This window comes from Leptopilina boulardi, unplaced genomic scaffold (assembly GCF_019393585.1).
Source record: "Leptopilina boulardi isolate dan_hultmark-lab unplaced genomic scaffold, ZJU_Lbou_2.1 LbouV2_202, whole genome shotgun sequence".
In the NCBI taxonomy this organism is placed as follows: Eukaryota; Metazoa; Arthropoda; class Insecta; order Hymenoptera; family Figitidae; genus Leptopilina; species Leptopilina boulardi.
Window position 1 is genome coordinate 1370670 of NW_026137755.1, and position 23122 is coordinate 1393791.

The 23122-nt window shown below is 23.3% G+C and overlaps 2 protein-coding genes across 4 annotated transcripts; both read right to left on the reverse strand.

Annotated features, from left to right (window-relative positions):
* Window positions 1-16: 16 nt before the first annotated feature.
* LOC127278445 (protein FAM151B) lies at window positions 17-9970 on the reverse strand. Its single transcript, XM_051300177.1, has 5 exons — window positions 9789-9970; window positions 4968-5084; window positions 2889-3094; window positions 2605-2753; window positions 17-2358 (listed from the first exon to the last, which is right to left on the reverse strand). The coding sequence occupies exons 1-5, from the start codon at window positions 9832-9834 to the stop codon at window positions 1941-1943; spliced, it is 936 nt and encodes a 311-aa protein (XP_051156134.1). The 5' UTR covers window positions 9835-9970; the 3' UTR covers window positions 17-1940.
* A 1280-nt stretch (window positions 9971-11250) lies between these two features.
* On the reverse strand, window positions 11251-23118 carry LOC127278446 (protein croquemort-like). 3 transcript variants are annotated; one of them, XR_007842492.1, is made up of 11 exons: window positions 22877-23118; window positions 16470-16714; window positions 16176-16339; window positions 14890-15034; window positions 14314-14526; window positions 13576-13814; window positions 13056-13461; window positions 12761-12834; window positions 12468-12681; window positions 11819-12400; window positions 11251-11538 (listed from the first exon to the last, which is right to left on the reverse strand). XR_007842492.1 is itself a non-coding variant. In XM_051300178.1 (10 exons), the coding sequence occupies exons 2-10, from the start codon at window positions 16584-16586 to the stop codon at window positions 12278-12280; spliced, it is 1695 nt and encodes a 564-aa protein (XP_051156135.1). In that variant the 5' UTR covers window positions 16587-16714; window positions 22877-23118; the 3' UTR covers window positions 11251-12277. The 3 variants fall into 3 exon arrangements, 2 of the variants coding, with proteins under 2 accessions (XP_051156135.1, XP_051156136.1); XM_051300178.1 differs by having other exon boundaries at window positions 11251-12400; XM_051300179.1 differs by lacking the exon at window positions 22877-23118 and adding an exon at window positions 20486-20632 and having other exon boundaries at window positions 11251-12400.
* Window positions 23119-23122: the final 4 nt, after the last annotated feature.

The following is a 23122-nucleotide window of genomic DNA, read 5'->3' on the forward strand; positions in this document are numbered from 1 at the left end:
ATTGATATTAATAAAATTTGTAATTCGTAAATGACTTTATTTATTCATTATCAAACACAGCGTGCTGAATTGTTAATAATAATTTGACATTTACAGAATATTTTGACTTTTTAACATTTTATTAATACTAAATTATTTGTAATTTAACAATTTTCATTAATTATTATTTTAATAACAGAGTTGTTGGTAAATTGAATCAACTTTATACAAACTAAATTCTCAATCATGTAGTATTTTAAAAATAGTCATCACTATATAATATGTAATAATCAAGTACAAAAATAATGTAAAATTGCAATTTGAAATGTTTTAACAAATGCAAATTGTAAATTTTCCATTGGAATGGTTTAAACACATCAGTCACTTCAAAATTAAGTTTAAAATTTAAAGGATTGATTGAGTTGATTGACAAATTATTTAAAGAAACTCAAAGTTTATAATATAATATGTATATAACAATCTCTCTAAATCTGAATTAGTGAAAAGTGTGCTACTAATTTAAATTAGTTTTCACTAATTTTTAGTCACTTTTTACTAAAACTTTAATAAAAATATTAAAAACTACTAAATCAAATAGTAATATATTACTAAAAATTAGTAAAAATTTTTACTAATATGAATCAGTAGCTCACTTTTCACTAATTCAAATTTAAAGTATAGTTTTCACAAATTCGTAAGGTTCAAAATTCATTTATCTCTAAATTGTATATTTCTCGAAATGGAGGAAAAATTATTTATAATATTAACAACAATTGGGGGGGAGACAATTTTTTTTCTTATGAATTATTCATTATATAGTATCTAAAAATGGAACCTTACGAATTCGTGGATACACAAGTAATTGCCTTAAGATCTATTTTATTTTTAATTATAATTAATAAATTCTGTAAGTCTCTGGTGTGTTGAAAATGGATTAAGGAAAGATTTGAAAACGGACACAAAGTTTGAAAATATATAAGTTCGTTCAGCGAAAGGTGGCTGAATATTATGTACACTTATAAGTACTATATTCGTCTCTTGAAACATTTTTTTTTTAAATATTAAATTTTTCAAATTAACATTTATTTAATTATACTCTTTTATATATAACTAAACCTTCAAATTTAAGCTAAAAATTAATTTTATTTAATTTAAATTTGAAAATTTAATTAAAGAAAAGTTAAATGAGTTTGAAAAATTTAATATTATAATTGAAATTGTTTTCAATTGTATATATGTGTCTTTGAAATGACCCACTTCACATTGATTCTATTTTGTCTTAATAAGAACAAACCACATTTGAAAAGTTAACGCACTGAAAACAGTGATTTATTTCTGTCAAATAATTAATTATTAAAGTGAAATAAATTTTTTTTTCAGTGTCGTTAGGAATTGAAGTTTATGGAAACTGATAAGTACATATAGATATATTTTGCAGAAGAATTTAAAAAAATAGTTTTTTTTTTAAAGATTTTGCACCATTTAATGAAAGAATTTATTATGAATAGATTAATAAAAAAAAATTTTAAACTAATGAAACATTTAATAATTTCTTTCAATTTTACAAAATAAAATTTAAATCCTTAAAATATGTTATTTATAAAGAATTTAGACTATATAAAAAAGAATTTAATTTTGTTAGAAATCAACTGTTTTTTTTTAAATTATTTAATTTCGTTTAATTATTTAAATAAAGTTTGGAAATTGAAATTTTCTTCAAAGAATACATTTACTCGTTTTGTTAGTTAAGAATTGAAAGATATTTTAAAAGAATAAAATAATAATAATAATAGTAATAATCATAATAATAATGCAGAGAGTAGATGGTTTTTCATTCAGTAATGAAACTTTCGTTTATTCTGCAACTGACGTTGTCCGATGTATGCGTCCATATCATCAGCAATCTTCATCTGCATCATTCATGATGTGAATTTTATACTTATTTTCTAACACCTTTATCTTCACAGCATCCGGATGACAAATAAAAACGACAAAATTGAAGACATAAAGGTGAAAACAATATTTGAAGAGAAAGAAGATGGTGCAGCATTAGGTACTGATATAAACTTCAATTTATCCATAAGAGTTTTTGGTATATCGAGATAAACTTTATTAACTCCTATATCCAAAATCAGTTGCGAGAGTTTTTCTTCATTGACGAAATCACCATCTTTGGACCAAATCGTCAATTTTAGATCAGTATTTTTTTTCATAAATGTTTTTATTACTTCGATATCATTTACTGCTAAAGCTGCTCTCACTGAGATGATCACATTTGTCATATTATTTGTTTTAATTTTGTTGATTTGTTCCAACATTTTATCAAACATTTCTGGTGTATATTTTATATCACCATAGGTTTTGTCTATGTTTCCTTCTCTAAAATCATTGAAAAAAATCGTGAGAATTAATTGCTTTTTCATAAATTATCTCATTTTTTAATTTCTTTATCTTAAAGTTTTTTAAAAGAATCTTTTTCATGCATTAAAAAAAAATTAACGTCATGACATATCTTTTGATCATTACGTCACTATTAAGAGTTTTTATTCCTCAAATTTGATCTGTATTGACTTTTAAATACATACAATTATATTAATAAATTATATATTTGATTTATCAACTTACATAGAGGTCCATCCAAGAGATATGACAAAATTAGAAGCACCATTTAGTTTTTCAATTAATTTTGTAGGATCTACGACTTCGGGTAGCACATCAGCTGGCTTAAATGGTCCTTTAAATACATCCGCATGGATCCAAACTTGCCCAACCAACTGTGCGAAAATAATCATTATTAAAATTGCAAATCAATTAGAATTTTTTTACTATTCCTATTATTCCTATTGTTTTAGCATCAAATCTTTTTTTTTTTAGATATTAAACAAATTTTTCAAAAAAGCACAACTTACTTTAGTATCATAGGCCTTGACAATTGCGATACTTTTATTAAAAATATCATTAGTTTTGAAGTACAGTTTCGCACCCTTTTGTTTTTCTTCAACTTTTTTGAGGAAATCATCAAGTTTTAAATCGCCCTTATCTGTAGTGTTTTCAATAGATGGAACATTACCATCTGCTTTTATGTAAACGTTAGCTTTCAGCATCATAACTTTACCTGTTTAAAAAGAAATTTTTAATCCTGAGAATCACAAAATCGATGAGAAAGAGAGGCTTTAAAAGAGACTATAAAGAAGGTGGCATTTTTTAAAATTGCATAGTCTTTCTTTGTCAGTTTTTAGTGCGCAAGTCTATAATCATTAGTGAACCAAATTTTTATAAGATCGATGCTCTTCTTCTCAACAATATCGACAAAAAATTGATATCGTCATTTAACTTGTTTGTAATTCAAAAAAAAAATATATATATAAAACAAAAATTGATATTTTGCAAGAATTATTTAATTTACAATACCCCCATCACTAAAACTCAACAGAAATCGAATAGTTTTCAACTGTATATCTACTTTAAAATGTTAAGCCTCCTGTTTCATATTGAAGCCTCACTTTGCGGAAACATGTAATAAAGATGTTAAAAGCAACCATAAAAATGCACGTAGAGACGACAATAAAGGAGAAAATGGGATTAGGGATCATCTGTCTGTGGAAAATTTGTCTTTTAATTCTGTCATTTTTATGGTGATTCTTTTTTTTGTTTTTTTAAATAAGAAAAAAGTGAATATTGAAATAGAAAATTTATTTTATTATTATATAACTATGAAACAAGAAAGTTCATTAAAATGTTTAAACTATTTCTATGATCTCTCGCAAACAAGAGTCATTTCAATGAACATTTTAACTAAATTATAATTTTCATTTGAATCTTCTCAACTGAAATCGTAATTAGCCAATTAATTATTTATTTGGAAAATAATTAAATGCTTTCAAAAAATATATAGAATAAAATTTCCATTTGCAAACTTAATAAAATTTTTCACCAGTCTTTTAAATTGTCTATAAAAAAAAAATGAAAATTTTATAATTGCGTAAAAAAAATAATTACGGAATAAAATTGACATCAAAATTATAAACGATGTTGAGTCGAGATTCATTGGATAATATATAAATATAAGAGTATTTTATACATTGAAAAATATAAATTCGTTTGTCAATTATAGTTTTTTTTTAAGAAAATAGGTTTCGTGAAAGTGCACCTTATTATCATTGTTTATATATATATATTTTTTTTTAAATTTCTGCGCGTGCCGTATAAAAACCATTTTCATATAGGTATCGTCAAGGGTAACTTGAGAAGACCATGTGGAGCACACGGGTCGAGGTCGCTATCGATTGTCGTTGAAGATGGTACCAGTGACGGGAGTCTGCTAAAGACTTGACCAAGATTAAAATGTTACTTTTTAAAATGTGAACCTTTTTTTTTATACATCATCAGACTTTTTTCTTCTTTCCAATATTTTAAAACAAATTTTAAACTTTTTTTTGATCATTTAATTTTTTATTGAAGAAAAAGAGGAGGGAAAAATTAAAACTATATTAAATAAAATTATTAAATAAAAAGAAAATTAGAGAAAATAATAAATAAATAATAATGATATTTATTATATAAAATATAGAAAAATATTTATATAATAATAAAAAATTGTTGTATATTGAAGTTAAAAATAAGTGTTTTTGAGTTTATAAAACGTATATTTTTTATAACTAAAGTACAAAACTGAATGATCAGAAACAATTATAGGAATTTAACATGGTTGAAAAAATTTTATAATCCCAGTTGAATGTCAGAAAAAGAAGATTTAAACAAATTTCTATAAATAGAGGGTTGAGAGCAAAAAGGTATATAGTTATCGACAGAAAACCGATAACAACCATCCACCTGTTTTTTTATTGTTACGTAATTCACGTCAGATTATTTAGGGTTTTGTATATTAATTTCATCAAGTAAAATCAGTCAACCATCATTTTTTTCAGTTATTAGACAAAAAAAAGTAATAATAATGATAATATATTATTTAGAAAGAAAATACTCACTATCATTCGCTGCAGCAATTAATTCTGTATTATTTTTTATAAGTTTCCACGTAACCAATGTACTGTTATTTATGACTGATGGAAAAAGTTCTTCAATTGTCTTAGATTTGGCAAATTCTGTGAAAAGAAAATATTTATGATTTAATTACTGAGAATTGAGATGATTCGACCTCTATAATCGAAATTTTTTTCTACATTCTACAAATGAATGATAAAATTTTATTTTATAACAATACAATTCTTTGTATATAAAAAATTGTTTTCTTTCTTAATCTATTTATACTTTTTTTGAACATAAAAATTTGAATTAAATATCTTCTTAAAAAAAATTGAAATAAAATATATCTGGGACCTAAGAATATTTTCGGTCGATTGAACAAAAAAATTCGTGTTTACTATGAATGATATCTATATTCAAATAACGCCTACAAAGTTTTATCTCGAGAAAGAATTTCGTTATAAACTTAATATACAGAAGGAATCTGTTTCACGCAAAGCTGCACATAATATTCACTTGAGGTTGAATTTACCGGTATGAGAATCACAGGTACGTGTCAAACTGACCTCGGTCAAATGATGAACACACCAAAGGAATCTAATTGACAGACAATCGATCGATTGTTCAGGGAGCAATGTATTCTTTTTATGTCTATTTATAGAATTTACAAAATTCTTTAAAATAAAAAGAAGAAAATTTTAACAAACAATTTTCAACAATCAATGTTACTTTAGAGTAGATACGGTATTTTTAAACTTATTTATAAACTACATAAAATAAATAAAATTCATTTTTTACAATTGTAATTGATAATGTCTATATTAGGTAATGAATTTGCAAAATCTAGGACTACAATGCCAATGTGAAATTCTATTTTTAGATGAAATATATTCGGATTTCGGTGTTCTATATAGTTATATCTATATAGCACAACATTGACCTCTTTTCTGATAAAGTTTATGCCTTTAGTCCCGAGGCAAATAATTTTCAGATTAAAAAGGACCATTTTTATTTTTTACAATTATTATAATAAACCTTTTTCTATATTAATCATCGCGTTCAAGTACAGTTAACAAAATATATGTGTTCACTAACCATATAAATTAAATATTGATTACCACTATTTCCTATAATAACTCTTTGAAACAAACGTTCAATTTGTTCTACTGAAGCGTATATATAATTTACCCAAGTTTGTTAAAAAAAAAGGAATTTTTTTCCATTAAAAAAAACTTTTGACACATTACGAATGAATTACTTTTGTTTTTGACAATGAATTTGATAGGTCAATTTATGCGCGAATTCACATTTGTATGATAAAACAAAAATTGAAAAATTTATAATTAAATCTTAATAAATACCGTATCTACCAGATACGGTCAATTTTTTTTCAAAAAACGAATCAGAATTATTTTTCCTGAGTTATTTTTCTATCTGATCGGAATGTCTGAACTTTTATTTATTAATTAATTTTTTTTTAACAATGACGTTAAATTTAATTAACCTTTAAAGAAAATAGTTTCTTAGGTTCAAGAAGCGTAAATGAATTCTCTTTCCAGAGTGTTATAGTGGCTAAATTAATTAGCCAATTGGACGTGAAATTCACATGCTGTTCGTGTGTGAGTCATTTCTCACTCGGCGGCAATTGATAACTTTCTTTTGTAGGAAAATGTACAGGACATGGACTTCATTAGAGACAATTAAGTCCATCGATAATTCATTAACGTACAGAGTTACAATTACAAAAAAAAGAAAAACTAAACATAAAACAATATTTGTCAAAAAAGTGGAATTTATTATTTCATTTTATCCCTAACAGATATCTCTGAGACATCCTATGGATATCCTGCTTTCCTGTTAACCCTAGGATATCTTAAATATCCAGAATTCTCGTATTACTGATAAAAATCACATTTTCAAAAACTTAAAAGTAATTGAAAATAATTTTTTTTTTTTTTTGAAAATTATAACATGATATTATTTTGTACTTTAGAGAAAAATTGAGAGACTTTATAAACAAATAGGTCAAGAGAGAATATTAATAAAAAAAAGAGTATCCTTGGTTGTTATACAGGTTCAAGTGATTTTCTCCACAGATTTTATAAATATAAAGAATGTCTAGAAAAATGCATAGCGCTTTTTTTTTTTTTTTTTTTTTGTTGAGTCTGGCTTATTACCAACATCTGGTGTGAATTCATTCATCGAGTGGTTTAGAGAGTTTCTAACGAAGGGGAGAACCAGAGCGAACAGATTTGTATAGCATATATAAAATTTGAGTTAGTTAAAGGGAGAGAGGACAAAATAATTATAATTTATTTTATAATTTTATAATTATAATATCTAACGAACGAAAAATTGAATTTTTTTTTTAAATTAATCAACGTTTTGTTTAAATAAATAAACTCGTAAACTTCAAAGTAGTAACTTTCAAAGTAGTAAAAACGAAGTTTTTTTTCTGATGTTTTTAAAAAATTTACAATTTTTATTTTGCGATTATCAGCCTACTACCTTTTGTGCGCATTATCTTATGCAAATAGTATAACATATATATGTATATATTGATATTTTTTTTCGTTTTTTTCCCCATGAATATATTGTTAGACAAATTGTCGATTGTCAGACTTGTGTTGTAAAATAAAAATTGAGTGACATTTTTTTTATTTAATTTTTTTCTCCAGTTTCACATTGAATCAGAAGGATTTATATATATATCTTCGATTTGAAATAGTGCGCGATTACGGAATATTCCTTTGAGTCAAAGAAAAAAATGTTTACTTTCGCACTATTTTTGTTTAGCTTTGTACTCGCATTACGTACGCCAATACGAACACGATGCAAATCTATTTTTGTCAAGGAATGATGAAACTAGAGGGATGCAATTTTTATCAAGGTATAAAATTTTTATGTACAGGTATGTACATAAAAAACGAAAATGAAATTATGAGAACGTTTATCTTTTTTTTTTTTGTCGCATAAAAGAAATGATATCTTACAAATTTTTCAAGAAAGTCGTGACTATTTTTTTTTTGTTAGAAAACAATTTTTTTACATTATTTTTGTATAAAATATTTTTTTCCCAATGGAATAAAACCAAAATTAAATTAAATAATTTCATTTAAATTTAAATTATAAATTTTTGTGAATTATAAAATAAAATTTATTAGAATCTATTGTTTTTCAATTTATATTCAACAAAAATAAAAAACGATATATTTAATTTTATAATAATAAAAAAAAATATATTAAATTAATAAAATGAAGATTAATTAATTTAGGAAAATTAAAATTTTTTTTTACTTCAATTTCAATTTTTTCATACGATAAAAATTTAATTCAGTAATTTATTTGAGTTCCCACTTTAGAACATTGATTCTTGCAGTTTCCTTATATTTTATTCATAAAATCATATAAAATTTATGACATTAAGAACTGTCTCGCAAATTTATTGGGTCAACCACCTTTGGATCAACTGGTATAAATGAATTATATATATATAGTGAGATTATACATTTCAAAAAAGTAAATTAATTTCTTTCATTAATGTTATAATTTATGATAATATTTTAGTTGAATAATATAATTCAAAATATTTCCAAAATAATTTTCTAGTATCTATACATATATTTTTTGAAACTTGAAAAAATTAATTTTTACTTTATATGTGTCTGCAGTCTGAAATATTCAATATTTAAACACCATTGTCTTTCATTCAGTATACGAAAAAAGGTATAAACATGTCTTTATCTTCCGGTAAAATACACATATGTATACAATATAACCCACGTGTTGTGAATGAAATAAGTTTTAAAAAAAATAATTTTCAACCCACGCATCGAAAAATTCATCTCGCGCATACAAAACACACCACCATTTCTCAGAAATTAATAATCAACGAAAAGAAGAATCATTATAAAGAAAAAAAAATCCATCAATTCAGCTTTTTCGGCTGGAAATTATTCTTATCTGGGTCAGAAGGGCATGAGCAATATAACCAACGAATCAATTACAAACCAAAAGACTGAAAAATATTCAAAAATAACAAGAAATCCATTTTTTTTTTTTGAGAAATTAATATACATTAAACAAAATTAATTATCAATAATTGAAGTTAAAATTAATTAAACTTTTATTATTCATTAAACTTAATAAGAGATGAATAACAAAAATAATTGTTGTTCGATAAATTTTGATTACTAAATCACTGAAGCTACCAAAAATTGAAGCTAACCAGCATTTTGTTAAACTTTTGCATTAAAAAATTAATTATAAACAAATAAAAATGTAATAATAATATTAATTTATGAATAAGGTTTTTTTTGATCTTATATAAATATAACAATTTTTTTAATTCAAAAAAACTAACTAATTTTAATAAAATTTAATAAATTCTATACAAAATTAATATTTTATCAATTTAATATTCTGCTAAAGTAATATCTTTTCAAGGATTCAGTTTTTTTAAACATGCCTTTTTATTTCTTTAAAATTTTTAACATTTATTAAATTTTAATAAATTATTATTTAAACAAATATAAGAAATTTAAAACTAATACCGTAATTTTCTATTAAAAAAATTATTTATTTAAAAAATTTGATCTAAAATAATTAAATTAATAATTGTTTAAATGTACATCTTTAATAGTAATTGTATCAAAAAAAGATAAAAATAATTTTTTAAAATCATTTTGCAATTGTTATATTAAATATAACATTAGTTATAGTTCTTATAACTAATGATAGTAATTTTTCAAAAAAATTTTTAAAAATAGTTAAATTTAAACAAAAATTTGTCGTTAATTTTTACTTTGAAATAAAACACTTACCAATCACTGCTAAACTAGTGAATATCAGTAATATGATTCGCGCCATGATTTTGAATTTTGGGTTTAACAATATATGTATATATAGATTTATATATATATATATTGCGGAAAAAGGAACACGTTTAACTCGAGAGTAGAGAGTCGACTGAGGATTGAGGAACTGATACTGACTAAACTGCTGGTTACTTCCTGGCTTAATATAGATATATATAGTAAACGGAGACTGCGCGCGACAATGAAGGTATTGTTTAATAATCATTGAAGTATATTTGAATGATATCTTCATTTACGAAAATTATTATTCTAAATATAATTTAATTTATTTGCAATAAAGATTATTTGTTTCGAGTAAATAATTTTATTAATAATGTAAAATTATTTTTGCAAAAAAAAAAGAAAATTTTTTTTTGTTTAGTGTATAGAATTTTATTTGAGCGGTAATTTCAAAATTAACCAATCAAAAATTCTTTTACATTCGCGCTGAAATAATTCTGTCATATGCAAATTATTATTATTAAATATTTTGCCATATGGATCCATTTTTTATTTTTAGAAACTGATTTCATATTCGTAATATGAAATTGATTACTAAATATTAAATGTTAAGGTAAATAAACATAATATAAACAATTGGTCTTGTATTATATTAAATTAAATTCACAAGTAGTAAAAATAACATATTTTTTTTTATTTTAAATAAACAAAGTATAAAATCCGATTTCTATATTTCTCTGTAATACATTTTTTTGTGTCGAAACAATTGATTTATTATGATATACGACAATCATTTTTTTACAATAATTCGATGGGAAAAATTTCAAAAATTATAATAGTAATTAAATGTTGTGCAGAAATTAGAAATAATAATTCTTATTAACAGAGAGATGATATATATATATTTTTTAATGATTTTGAAGATATAAACTTTTTATTCATTCTAATTAATTATTATGAATTTTTTTAAAATACTTTTTCAAATTTTTTAAAATCTCGGGTTCTTTCTTTAAATTCCGTTTTTGTAGCAAAATATTTATTCATAGATAAAAAATATTTCAAACTCTAAAATTAACAACTATATTTTACAATAAGCTTATTTTATTAGAGTTTTTATGATCTAATAAATGGCATGGCACAGTGTGTGTAAGGACGAATTTTTTTTTTTTTATTTGTTCATGATTTGTGTTTCATAAATTATTTTTAATCTTTTTACTAAATGTGATGCATAAATATTTTTCAATTTTCATTTAAATATTATAAACATTTGAGATGAAAAAAAAAATTCAATAAGTTGAGAAAATAGTTTTTGGAAATTAAAAAATGAAAAAAAAATTTAAAGAAAACAAAAATTGAAGAATATTCATGCATTATTTGAATGGTGAACCTTATAATCAAATTGTATAATAGAATTTCCAATAGAATTAAAATATAATAATAATAATTGAAAAACAAATTCTTAGATTAATTGCATTACAATATTATAGAGGTTCTCGTAATAACTTACTACTTATTCTATAATGAGCTTGGATTTTCATTATTCGTTGGTTTAATTGTTAATTTAAAATTTAAATCTTACTTAGATTATTTTTTGTTGCAGTCATTGAAATTAGGTAACTATATTGTCACGTCATTCGTAAATATTGACGATTGTTCTCATTGTCTCAAATAGTTTTGCACAACTTTTAGTGAAGACTGAAGGCAATGTTGGTCCCTTAAAAATATTTTTGTCTTTGAAATCTGGCCATTTCGAATTCTACAAAAAAGATTATTTTTTTTTTTCATATTCTATTTTTTATAAACTTTAGAAAATATTTTCTCTTTAAACAAAGTATTATTTTAACTATACAAAATTCTATTCTAAATTCTAAAAAATGCTTTCTTAAAATTTTAAAATATTTTCTTAAATTTTTAATAATTATCTCTTAAATTAAAAATTTTTCTTAAGTTTTACCGAGTATTCTTTTAAATTTTGCAGTGTTCTAAAAAAAATCTTCTTTAATTTTCGATTTTATTACAAAATTTTTTTTTCTTACCTAAATTTACCAAATGTTGTCTTTAATCCTAATTTTGAATGGCCGGATAATGATAAAATATTTTTTTACAAAATAGAAAAAGTGTATTTTTGAAACCTTTCAGTAAAGAAATTTTTTTTTATGTAATACAAATTTCTTAAAAGAAAGTTTTTCATTTAAATATAGTTGTGTAAAAAAAAATTTTGGCACTTTAATATCAGTATTCACTATAATCATTTTACAGTTTAACAATCTATAAAAAAAACATTCAAAAATGTGTTTAAAAATATTTTCTTTCATCACAGTCTTGGCATAGATTTGTTCAAAAAAATAAAAAAAATAAAAACCCTTTCAACAGGAAAATTTCTTTTCTTTCATCGGCAAATTATTATCACTTAAATATTAATTTCATTGAATGCCTTTTCTTAAAGGTGAGCCATTAAAAAATATTTTCTCACTTTCTGACGTAAAAAAAAAAATCTACAATTTCGGATATAAACGTCGATCGCTTTTTATTTGAGGATCTTCATTATCAGTTTTATCCATATAAACCAGCTCTGCTTTTCTATTTGGATATGTAACTGACATTCTTGTCGAGGACTCCTATAAAAAAAAATTTTAATTACATTCGAATAAAATTTAATAGCAAAAATTAAATTTTTAAACATACCGAAGAGCCTGTCTTTCCATGATGGCAATAGCACAGAATCGCAGTGCCCAAAATGAATAAAGATCCAATGAATAAAAGTCCTATACTACCATAATGCATTAAACTAGGTGTCATGACTAACATTTTCATTTGACAAGTCATGTCGTCAGGGAGGCCAGCCCTTAAACTGAACCAAAATACTGGAAAGTATATCGTAGGAACATCTTTCAAGAATCTGAAAACACAATTTTTTTTATCTTATTGTTAATAATAATTATTTAAAAAAAAAATTTGGAAACAAAAATCAAACTCACGATGCAAACTTAGATGGCTGCAACAAAATATTGATCTGTAATCTTGCTGCTACATCTATAGGGATTCCTGAAGTCTGAAAAGAGTACAGATAATTTTATTTTTTATACTTTTGCAAAAATTGCGATTTTTTTAAAAACCGATTTCTATTTCGATCCAATGAAATTTTCCATTTAATGAAAATTCAGCTAAATGAAATTTTGGAGAAATAGAAATTTCGTCATTTTAACAAATGCAATGATCAAAAAATTTTGTTTAAATAAAAATTCGACTAAATAGAAATGATTGTATTCTTACAGGTTCTAAAGTAATGTAAAAATTGTGTTCATCATCTTTGGGATTCATTCCAATAACTCGATCCCTTAAAATCGGATCGGCTTTATGAAAATGAGGTAGACTAACGAATGCAGGTGCACCATAACGACATGCAGTAATATTCATGAGACCCATTGGACTACAATCGCCATTACAAAAGCATTGACCAATGTTCACCACATCTGGATCCTCGTCATTTTCAATTGATTGCGAGGTGGGTTCAGCTGAAAAAAAATCCTCCGTGGTTGTTGTTGGTTCAAAGTATCTCGCCTGCTCGTGAGGATAACGCTTTTTAGTATCGTTATTCAGTGTTTTATGATCAAGCGTAAATTGATATCCCTGGATACCTTTGTGAGTGACTTCTCGTTTAAATTCGTACGTCAGAGGTCTGCAAAAAAAAAAATCATTTCCAATAAAATCCTAAAAAAAATGGAAGTAAAAATAAAAAACAATTAAATTAATAATTGTAATTATTAGTTTAAATTAATAAAAAAAAAATCACCTGCATAAATCCGCGCTGAATAAACTAATATCATCCCTTCGGAAAGGTGATGAAAAATCACCAAAATTTCGAAGTGGTGGCCAAAATTCTCCGCCACTTCCTTCAACGGTATTGCAAGGAACTTTGTAAAATTTCATAGTGTCTTTGTAATTCCATCGTCTTGCCACTCCTATTTTTGAAAAGTCTCTCTCTCCCGTTTCCATATTCATGTGACCCTCAAATAGTGTCGATCCATTTCTCTATAAATTTTAATTTTTTTTATTATTCTATAATTTCAAACGTCAAAAAAAAAAAAAAAATTAAGAAAATATAATTTAAATTTTTTCATAAAAAAGGAAAAAAAGAAAAAAGCGAGATCTAATATTACAATTGCAACTTTATATTGTTCATTCTTGATGTGTCGATTGCTTTTCATTCATAATTCGCTACACTATGTAGTTGAGTGACCTATTTCATTCACTAGCAATTCAGAGTAGTCTAGTTTTGTTGCAGACCTAATAGAGGAACTTGTCGAAGGGCTTATATATATGTCTAAACGCTTCCCAATTGAAATATTGTCTTTTATTAGTCCCACGATAATTTTTAATTAATCCTTGTCAATAAAATTGATCAAAAACCGCGATGAAACCGAAAGCTTACGAAAAAAAAATATTCTAGTTGAGCCTTTTTCGAAATTCATATTCGATAAAAATAATTTTGAAATTAATAAATAATAAAATAAAAGAAAAAAATATTTACCATATAAAACCATCCAAAACGATCGAAAGGAGGTGAATCATCACCCTCCATTGGTACTGTATTTTTTAATTGAATAAGATGATCCACATATCCTTTAAAAGTTAATTCATTCACTGTTTTGACATTATAAAGTTTCATATTCATTGTGTCCATAAGTTGCGCAAAAGCACCTTGATACATTGTTGGTAGAGTCAATACTTTTCGTGCAGCAGTCTAAAAAAAAAGATTGCAATTTACACTAAAAAAAACTTTAAAAAAATAATTTTCCAGTAAAACTATATTTTTTTTAAATTAAATATTATTTCAGTACCCATAAAAATAATAATTTAATATTCGCGAAAATTTTTAATTGCAAAAAAAGGTTGATAATTTTATTCTTCTTTTTTTTGTATATTTTAAATTATATTCCTATTCATAAAAAAATACTTTTTTCTTTCAAAATATTTGACGTTTACAAAGAAAAAAAAACAATTTATTTTTTATCACAAAAAAATATTTTCCGTTAAAGATTTAATTTGCATTTTCATTTTTTTTCCGGCTATAATGAATTTAAATTTGTAATTTTTTTTTGCTTACAATGGCAACGACATTGAGTTGTACAATTATATCATCCAAAGATCCATTGCTCATCTTTTCGTCAAAACGCCAGAATTTTCTTTGAAAATAACTAACTGTTCCATTTTCTGGATGAAATGTTACATTCACCTTTTCTCTCACTTCACTGTAAAAGAAATACATTTTTTTTGTTTATTAATTTAGGATTTTTATTAGAATTATATAAATGAATTATTAAATTTTTTTTTGCCAATAATAATAAAGAATTGAGATTTTTAAACTTTTATCAAATTTCTGAGAAATTGAACTTATAAAGTATGTGCGAACAAAATAATTTGACTTTTTGACCCAATTATATATAGGGATTGAGATTGACGGGAAAATTGGTGACTAATCGTTTAGTAGATATATGTGAAACATTATATTACTGCACACTCCAATCGTAGTATTTTATATACTAAAAATATTTTAAAAATAATAAAAATTATTATTAAATAATAAATTCATTTTGTATAAATATTTGCTATACATTTGTTTATTTCTGACATGAATTTGTAATAATTTTACTTCCTTTTTTACATAATCTAAATTTTAAATACCTAACTAATTATTTAAAGCCGCTTCAATAATTTGTTATTTAATATTTAATTTAATTATTAAAATAAACATAATCGTAAACTAATAATAATAAATAATAATAATAATATGGAGAAGAACAATTTTTTTAAATGGAAAAATGTTTTGCTTTTCAAAGAAGCTAAAAATAAAAAAAAAAATGTTTAATATAAATAAGAAAGGCTTATCAATAAAATGATATAATACAGCATTCATTGAAACCTGCGAATCAGTTTATAAAATAATCTCGCTCGTGTAACTCAATTTATTAATGAACGTAATTATAATTAAGCAATTAATTATTAATTTAGAATTTAATAGATGCCTACGCACAAACGTCTAATCACATTCATTTTATTTTATGATTAAAATGTCAATTTAAAAAGGTTAACTCTTTATTCATTTATTACTAATCATTGATAGGTTCTTTATTAGCATATATATTTTTTTTTCTCCTGAATGTTTCTTTTATTTAATATCTGGGTCAATACTTATAAATTTTTGTAAATTTAATTAAAAAGTTTCCTTGTTTAATAAAACGAAAATTTTATATAAAAAAATTGTTTTTCATTTAATGAAAAATATGATTTTGTTCCTTGATTTTTAAAATGTATAATTGTTTAATTTCTACTTTATCTGTAATTATTGTACTATTATTATTGTTTTTATTTATTAAAAAAAGAAATACTCACAGAAAACTGTAAGGTCCTAATTGTACAAAATTTGGTTTTTTTTCATGATTTTCAATTTCTTCAGGATTGGTCCAATTAAAAAAATAAATTTTCAAATGCACTGGAAGCTTGCTTGAATTTTTCCAAATTTCATAAGCCTTTGATGTTGGTGATAAAGTGAGTTCCTAAAATAAAAAAAAATCGAATTAATTTAAAATTTAATTTATAAAAATTCAATAATTACTAAAATTATGAATTAAAAAAAAATAATTTATTTTATCAATAATAAATCAAGTGATTTTTTATTTCTTTCACCTTATGTAAAATATGATCCAAAATGAAAGGCCAATAAATTGAAAGAAATCCTCCGATGAGAATAAATATGAGTCCAGTTATTCCAAAAATGATGTTCTTGTTCGCCCAGGGTCTCATGATGATGGAGAGATCTCTGAACGAGCGAGTTGTCGTATCCTCAGCATGTGCACTCTGAACTGAGGCGTCTTCTTTCTTTAATCACCCTCTTACCCCTCAAGAATCCCGCCAGAATTCACTCGCCACAACTGTATACAAGATAAAACTATATATATCTTATCATATATTTATATGGACAATTATTATCAGTAAATTTCTTGGCCATGCAATTTTACTGCATTTTTTTTCAAAATAGAAATTTTTTTTTTTCATCTGCTTTTGCAAAATTTTCAACTATTTATGATAAAAAGATAATAAAATTCTGATATTTGAATTAAATGATAATTTTGTTAATTAAAAATTTGTGAAATAAAAATTTTTATCCACATTTAACGATGAATAATAATAATAGTAATAATATGTATTTAATATAATATGTAATATTTTAACAATGTAATGAATAAAAAAAATTATCTCCCCTTTTGAAAAGAATTACGAGCAACTAATGTGTAATTGGCGCGATTTAAGAGATTCTCTTCCTGTGCGTGCATTTGATGATTCATTTGAAAGAATGACTTCTACATATATAAGATAAAATTTATTATCTACCGTCTTTGAAACTCATGCAAAAAAATTCTTTATTAAAATTAAAAGAAAGTACCTATATTTCTTTTTTAAATCCTCAGATATTTTCAGAGTTCTACATAATCGCTGTGACTTATTAAAAAAAATAATTTAAACAATAATTGACAAAGTGAATAATAAATTGAAGAATAAATTTTTTCTTCAGTTATAATTAATAAAAATTAAATTTCAATTATTTTAATTCTCAAACTATTTAATTTTCTCAAAAAAATTTATTTTGTATTGGTTTTGTCACTTATGGATAATAAGAAACATTGTTTATATGATAATTAAGTTGATTAGTAAAAAAAAAAAAGATAATTTGAAATTGTCATAAAATTTATTTTTACGCGACAAGTTGAAAAGTACATTTTCTGTAAGTTTGCATATTGAAGTCTATCACAAAGCTAGTCAGTTTCAATAACAACATTTATTGCTTTAGGTTGATAGGTTAACGTTATAATTTATCAACTATACTATTTCATAAACAAAATGAACTCGTATTTTATATGAAAATAATTTCCTCATTAAAAAAAAGTGTTAATTTAAGTACCAATACTTTTTTTCATCATAAAATTAATTTTACTACATCTGGATTTTCTTTTTAAACTAAAAAAAAATTAATCTTCTTTTTTTCATAAAAATTAATTTTTTTATAAATATTGTGTCAATAAATTGATTCATTTATATAATATAAAGTGTATCACTCGCATGAAGATAAAAAAAAGAACACACACAAAAAAATGCATCACGATACATTGCATGATGCTAATTGATAAATTATTTTTCTTCATTTCTATAATGTCCGTGCAATTGAAAATGAAACTGTTTGTTAAATTTAACAATCACTTGTAAATGTGTCATTATGTTTATTTAAGAATTTTTAATTATCGTTCCTCCAAATAAAAGTACAATAAACATATGAGAAGAGAATTATGTAATTTTTCTGTAATTAAAATTTTGATTGGAACGAAGAAATAATTAAAAATTAATTCGAATTTCGATCTAACCGAATTTTTATAATGAATAATTTCCATTTAAAAAAATTTTTATTTAGCGCGTTTTGTATATGAAATGTAATAAAATATAGGAATTTCTATACAAAGAGTGCGTAATGCGCTAAAATTAAAAGAATTAATTTTTTCTCAAGTTTATGAATCAGTTATTACTTATCATCAATTTTGCACGTGGTAGTCGTTTCAAGAGTATATCTTGTATCATCAAAAATATTTGAGTCTTTATCAATGCACATTTTTTTTTTTTTGTTAAATCAGTAAAAAGAATTGTATTTCTTTAAATAATCCTAATAAAGATCAAGAGATTAATTTTTTCGCCACTGTAATATTTCATTTATTAATGAAACTTGTAATATGTAATTAATAATCAGACATTTTAAAACTATTATCTCAGAAAAAAATATGTATTCCATATTCATAATTTTTTTCTTTTTAATTACATATTCTCATTTTGTTTTGAAACTTTGTTCTTATAAAGATAAAATTGATAAATTAAACAATAAATTTAATATAAAAATTATAATAATAAATATAGAAACATTTTTTTTTCATTTAATTGAAACAAATAGCTTTTTTATTAAAAAAAAAAAAAATTCAGGAATTTAGTTCTAAAAATTTTTTAATGTTTATAAGAAAGGAGGAGAGGAGACTTTCTCAAGCTGGCACAGCAATTTAAAGAATAGAAAAGAATAAAATAGTTGAAAGGTTGCATGTATTCTTAGCAAGACATTCTACACTGAATTAAATTAAGGCAGTCGGCATTTTATATTATACTTGAACTTTTAAAGGTATATATAAATACACATATAAATGCCCGCATGGAAAAATGTTTATTCTTTCTTTTCAGATTAAAAAATTTTTATTATCAACCATTGGAAAAAAATATTCTACAGTGTTATGAAAAATATAATTTCTAGTTTTTGAATTTGCTCTTCTACTTAATTTTTTTTTACAAATTACAATTTTTGTAAATAAATAAGAATATTTTTTGAAATAATATGTCAAAATATAAAAAAATTATTGGCCGCCAGTTTGCGGATTACATCTGCGATATATAATCATCAGAAATAGATTAGTTAATGTCAATTTGATCGTTGAGGCTTGTTATTCATGTGAGAATATTTCAAACCCACGTGGTTTCATACACTGGGTCAAATAAATTTCATATGTGCATTGTGATAACCGGAAGTCTAATCAAAGCGACAGTAACATTGAAGAGTTCATTAAAAGAAAAATATATTCTGTCATTTACTTACTATCAATGTACTATCAACAATGTTGAAATATATAATTATTTATAAATAATTATTAATTTAATTAATTTAAAATCGATAAAAAAAAGAACAAATACACGGAAATTGTTGGAAAAAAATAAAATAAACTTTGATTTAAAATAAAATAAAAAAAACTTCATCGCTCAATTTATGAATTAAGCCTTCATGGGTCGTTGATCTCGTCACAAGCGCTCTTTACTAATCGTCCAGAGAAGAAAAACGACACGCATGGAAGTAATAATCGTCTGTGCTCTCGATTAAATTCGATAATTTAATTTATGTATATGTACATCAAGACACCAGAAAATTTCTCAACTACTTCACATGATCACTTTTTCATTTGAAATGAAAAAATATTCGAAAAAAAGAAACAAAAAATTGTTTTTTTTTAGTAAGTTAAAAGAAAATTTAGAAAAAATAATATTTAATTAAGAATTAAATAGTAATAACTATTATTAATTATTAATAACCATTAATTAACAATGAACATTATTATTTATAACTATTAATTAACAATAAACATTATTATTAATTATTAAATTATTAATTAAAAATAATTATTTATTAATAATAATTATTAACTAATTGATTAAAAAAAAATTATTGTGAAACAAAACAATTTTTTTTGTGCAAAACTTCTTTTATTTTTAAAAACTTGTTTGCATATAATATATTACCGAGAAATTCATTTTCCATACAAAGAAATATTTTCGAATAAAGAAAAAAAAATATTTTTCTGGACAAAATAAAATATTTCCATTGTTCAAAGAACAGCACTGTTTGAATGAAAAAAAATATTTTTAATTGAAGAAAATTTTTTTTTATGGATTTATATGCAATACCTACTTTTATATAAAGTATAGAAAAAATTAATAATAAAATAATTGGAAAATTTTATTTTTTAATTAAAATTATTCCCCCCCCCCTTTTTTTAAAAATAAAATCAAATTATAATGAAAAGAAAAAGATTTTTTCTAAAAATTAATAAATAAAAATTAAAACTCACATTTGAAATGTTATTTTTTTCGTGAGAATGCAACAGGAATGTGTTCACTAACACAAAATCACAAACAATGACTAAAAGTTGAGAACGCATCATGTGGGCAACATCCCTATTCCCTTTGGGTCTCTCATCCCCACTCTATTTCAAACCACCCGGCTTTCTTTGTGAGAATAAACCTTTCCAAGGCAGTAATAAAGCCCAGGGTTTATTTCAAAGCATACCTTTAATTCCAGTTGGAATTATATATTCATTCTCCATATAGATCTTTGACACAAATGTAAGTCCGGTTTAAAAATGTCCCTGTAATAATTTGCTTCCTGATTGGATGATTGCTTCCAACTGTACGAAGAACAAATCTGCCCTAGAGTTGATTTCATATATTTTTTTTTTCTATTTTCTATTTTACCCAATTTACAAATTATAAAATAATTCATTAATTTGTCTTCATAGGGGATCATTGTTTCTGACTTAAAAAAAAATTCTCGTCATTTATGTATTGGAATCAAAAAAATTTTTTGAACTCCTTTTTTCCCATTAAAAACCAACTTTTTATAAATTTTTAGTCTCAAATCTTCCTAGAAAAGATTTTAAAATGTAAGTCAAATTACAATAAATGCGAAGAGCCCTTCAAGAGCAAGGTCGCAAAATGAAAAGAAAAATTTTTAAATTATGAAAACATGTTATTGGATGCCATTGGCTTTTCAGTTGAAGGATGCAAGAAATACAAAAACCGGTTTACGGAAGTTAACATAATGTACCTTGAAAATGTTCTTAACAAGATGATCAATCTGTCAGAAAAGGGTATTAGGGAAATTTTTTTTCTGTATACTAAGAAAGTAGAAAGGTCCAGCTGTTTAGAATGTTACAATATATGAAACTTTTTTTTTTTTTGTAATCAAAATATTTCCCTCGCTCGAAAACAGGTTACGATTGTGAAAGAAAAAGATTATCATCAGATGTATATATCATATTTTTTAAATCCCTATATATATAAAAAATGTTTTTGTTCGCGTGAAAATTTTATCTCCGAATTTTAATATTTAATCAGTTTTTTTTTATATAAAGATTGCTGTTTTATTTAGAATAACGTATTTTCTGTTCAATTTACAAAAATGATAAAAAAAAAGTGTGAGATGAAAATATTTAATAGAAGAATTTTAATTATAATTGAATAATGAATATTAAATTGATTTCTTCATATATACATATCTTTAAGAAAGATCAACATGTTTTCATTATGAGATGAAAAAAAAGGAATCAATTTAGAATTAAATTGTGAACATCTAATCATTTTTTCCATTCACAACTGGAAAAAAAAATTGTTTTCCTTTTTTTTCAATTTAAGTTATAAGAAATTTGTAAACACATTGTATAAATTTTAAGAATTTAAAAAAAAATTATTATTTGCAACATTGTATTTAATTTAGATTAAAAAAAAGGAAATTAAAATAGAAATTTAATTAATTAATTCGCCAATTTAATTAATTGACTTGAATTATATGAATTGTATGATTAAAAGTGGTAATTTTTTAAATTTCAGATAATAAAAAAAATTGATAAGTTATAATTGAATTTTTATCACAACATACTTAAATACATTGATAAATTTAAATATTTGAAATAATTTTTTTTCTAACTAGTTAAATCTTCTTTATTTTTGTTCTATTATCTGAATTATTTTTTTTTTTGATAATAAAACACAATAAGTTAATCTAAAATTGAATGAAAATGTATCTTGTCAATACTTATAAGATGAGGAAACCAGCGGTTAATGAGATTTTAAGGCTTCAATTGAAAAAGCACAAAATAACATTAGCTATTCTATTACTACATTGCTAAAAAAAAATTTTTTTTTTTGAATGATTCATTAGAAAGAGAACATTTAATTTTAAATTTAATTTTTGTATATAAAAAAATATCTAATTCAATAATAAATTAAGTAGTCAATTAATATTAATATCTCTAAAATTAATTAGAATCTCGTAATTTATTTTACATTTATTTTTAATGATTTATTTAATTAGAAATAATGGACAAAAAAGTAATTGCTATCAATAAAAAAATAATCACTAAATTGAGATAAGATTTACTACCGAGAAAAATTTATTTTAGTTTTTATATTAAAAATGTTGCCAATAAAAAATATATGCAGAAATTATTTCATTTTTCAAGTATCTTCATTACTGTAATTTTATTTAATAATATTTAATAAATATTAACAAAACATTGTTTTTTTGTTATTAAATATAAAAATAACAAATAACATTTAAAAAATTCTAAATAATTGATATAAATAAAAATTGAAAAAAGATGAAACAGGAAAAATTTTTAAAAATAATTAAAAATGAATTAAAAACAATTAACAGTATTAAAATATAATAAATTGTCACTTACGCCCACGTTTTAAACACTTTAACCAGAGAAACAGCCACGTGTGTTCGTTTATATATTATTTATGCAAAAAAAATCAATCCAATTTGGATAAATAAAAAAAAAATGAGAAAAAAATTGAACAAATAATAATTTAAAAATAAGACATTTTTAATTGAGCGCGCAAAATATAAATTTTGAATTAAATAATTTATAAAATTCGCGTTACCATCCTACAATGCACTCCAAGGAAGACTAATCGTCAACGTC

Excerpts from the sequence above, each read along its gene's own strand:
- LOC127278445 (XM_051300177.1), bottom strand. The coding sequence starts at position 9,834 with ATGGCGCGAATCATATTACTGATATTCACTAGTTTAGCAGTGATTG. Across the intron at positions 2,754-2,888 it reads TCAAGGCCTATGATACTAAA|TTGGTTGGGCAAGTTTGGAT; the intron begins GTAAGTTGTGCT and ends ATTTTCGCACAG. Across the intron at positions 2,359-2,604 it reads TCTCTTGGATGGACCTCTAT|AGAAGGAAACATAGACAAAA; the intron begins GTAAGTTGATAA and ends CAATGATTTTAG.
- LOC127278446 (XM_051300178.1), bottom strand. The coding sequence starts at position 16,586 with ATGAGACCCTGGGCGAACAAGAACATCATTTTTGGAATAACTGGACTC. Across the intron at positions 16,340-16,469 it reads TGGATCATATTTTACATAAG|GAACTCACTTTATCACCAAC; the intron begins GTGAAAGAAATA and ends TTTTTATTTTAG. Across the intron at positions 12,401-12,467 it reads ATGGAAAGACAGGCTCTTCG|GAGTCCTCGACAAGAATGTC; the intron begins GTATGTTTAAAA and ends TTTTTTTTATAG.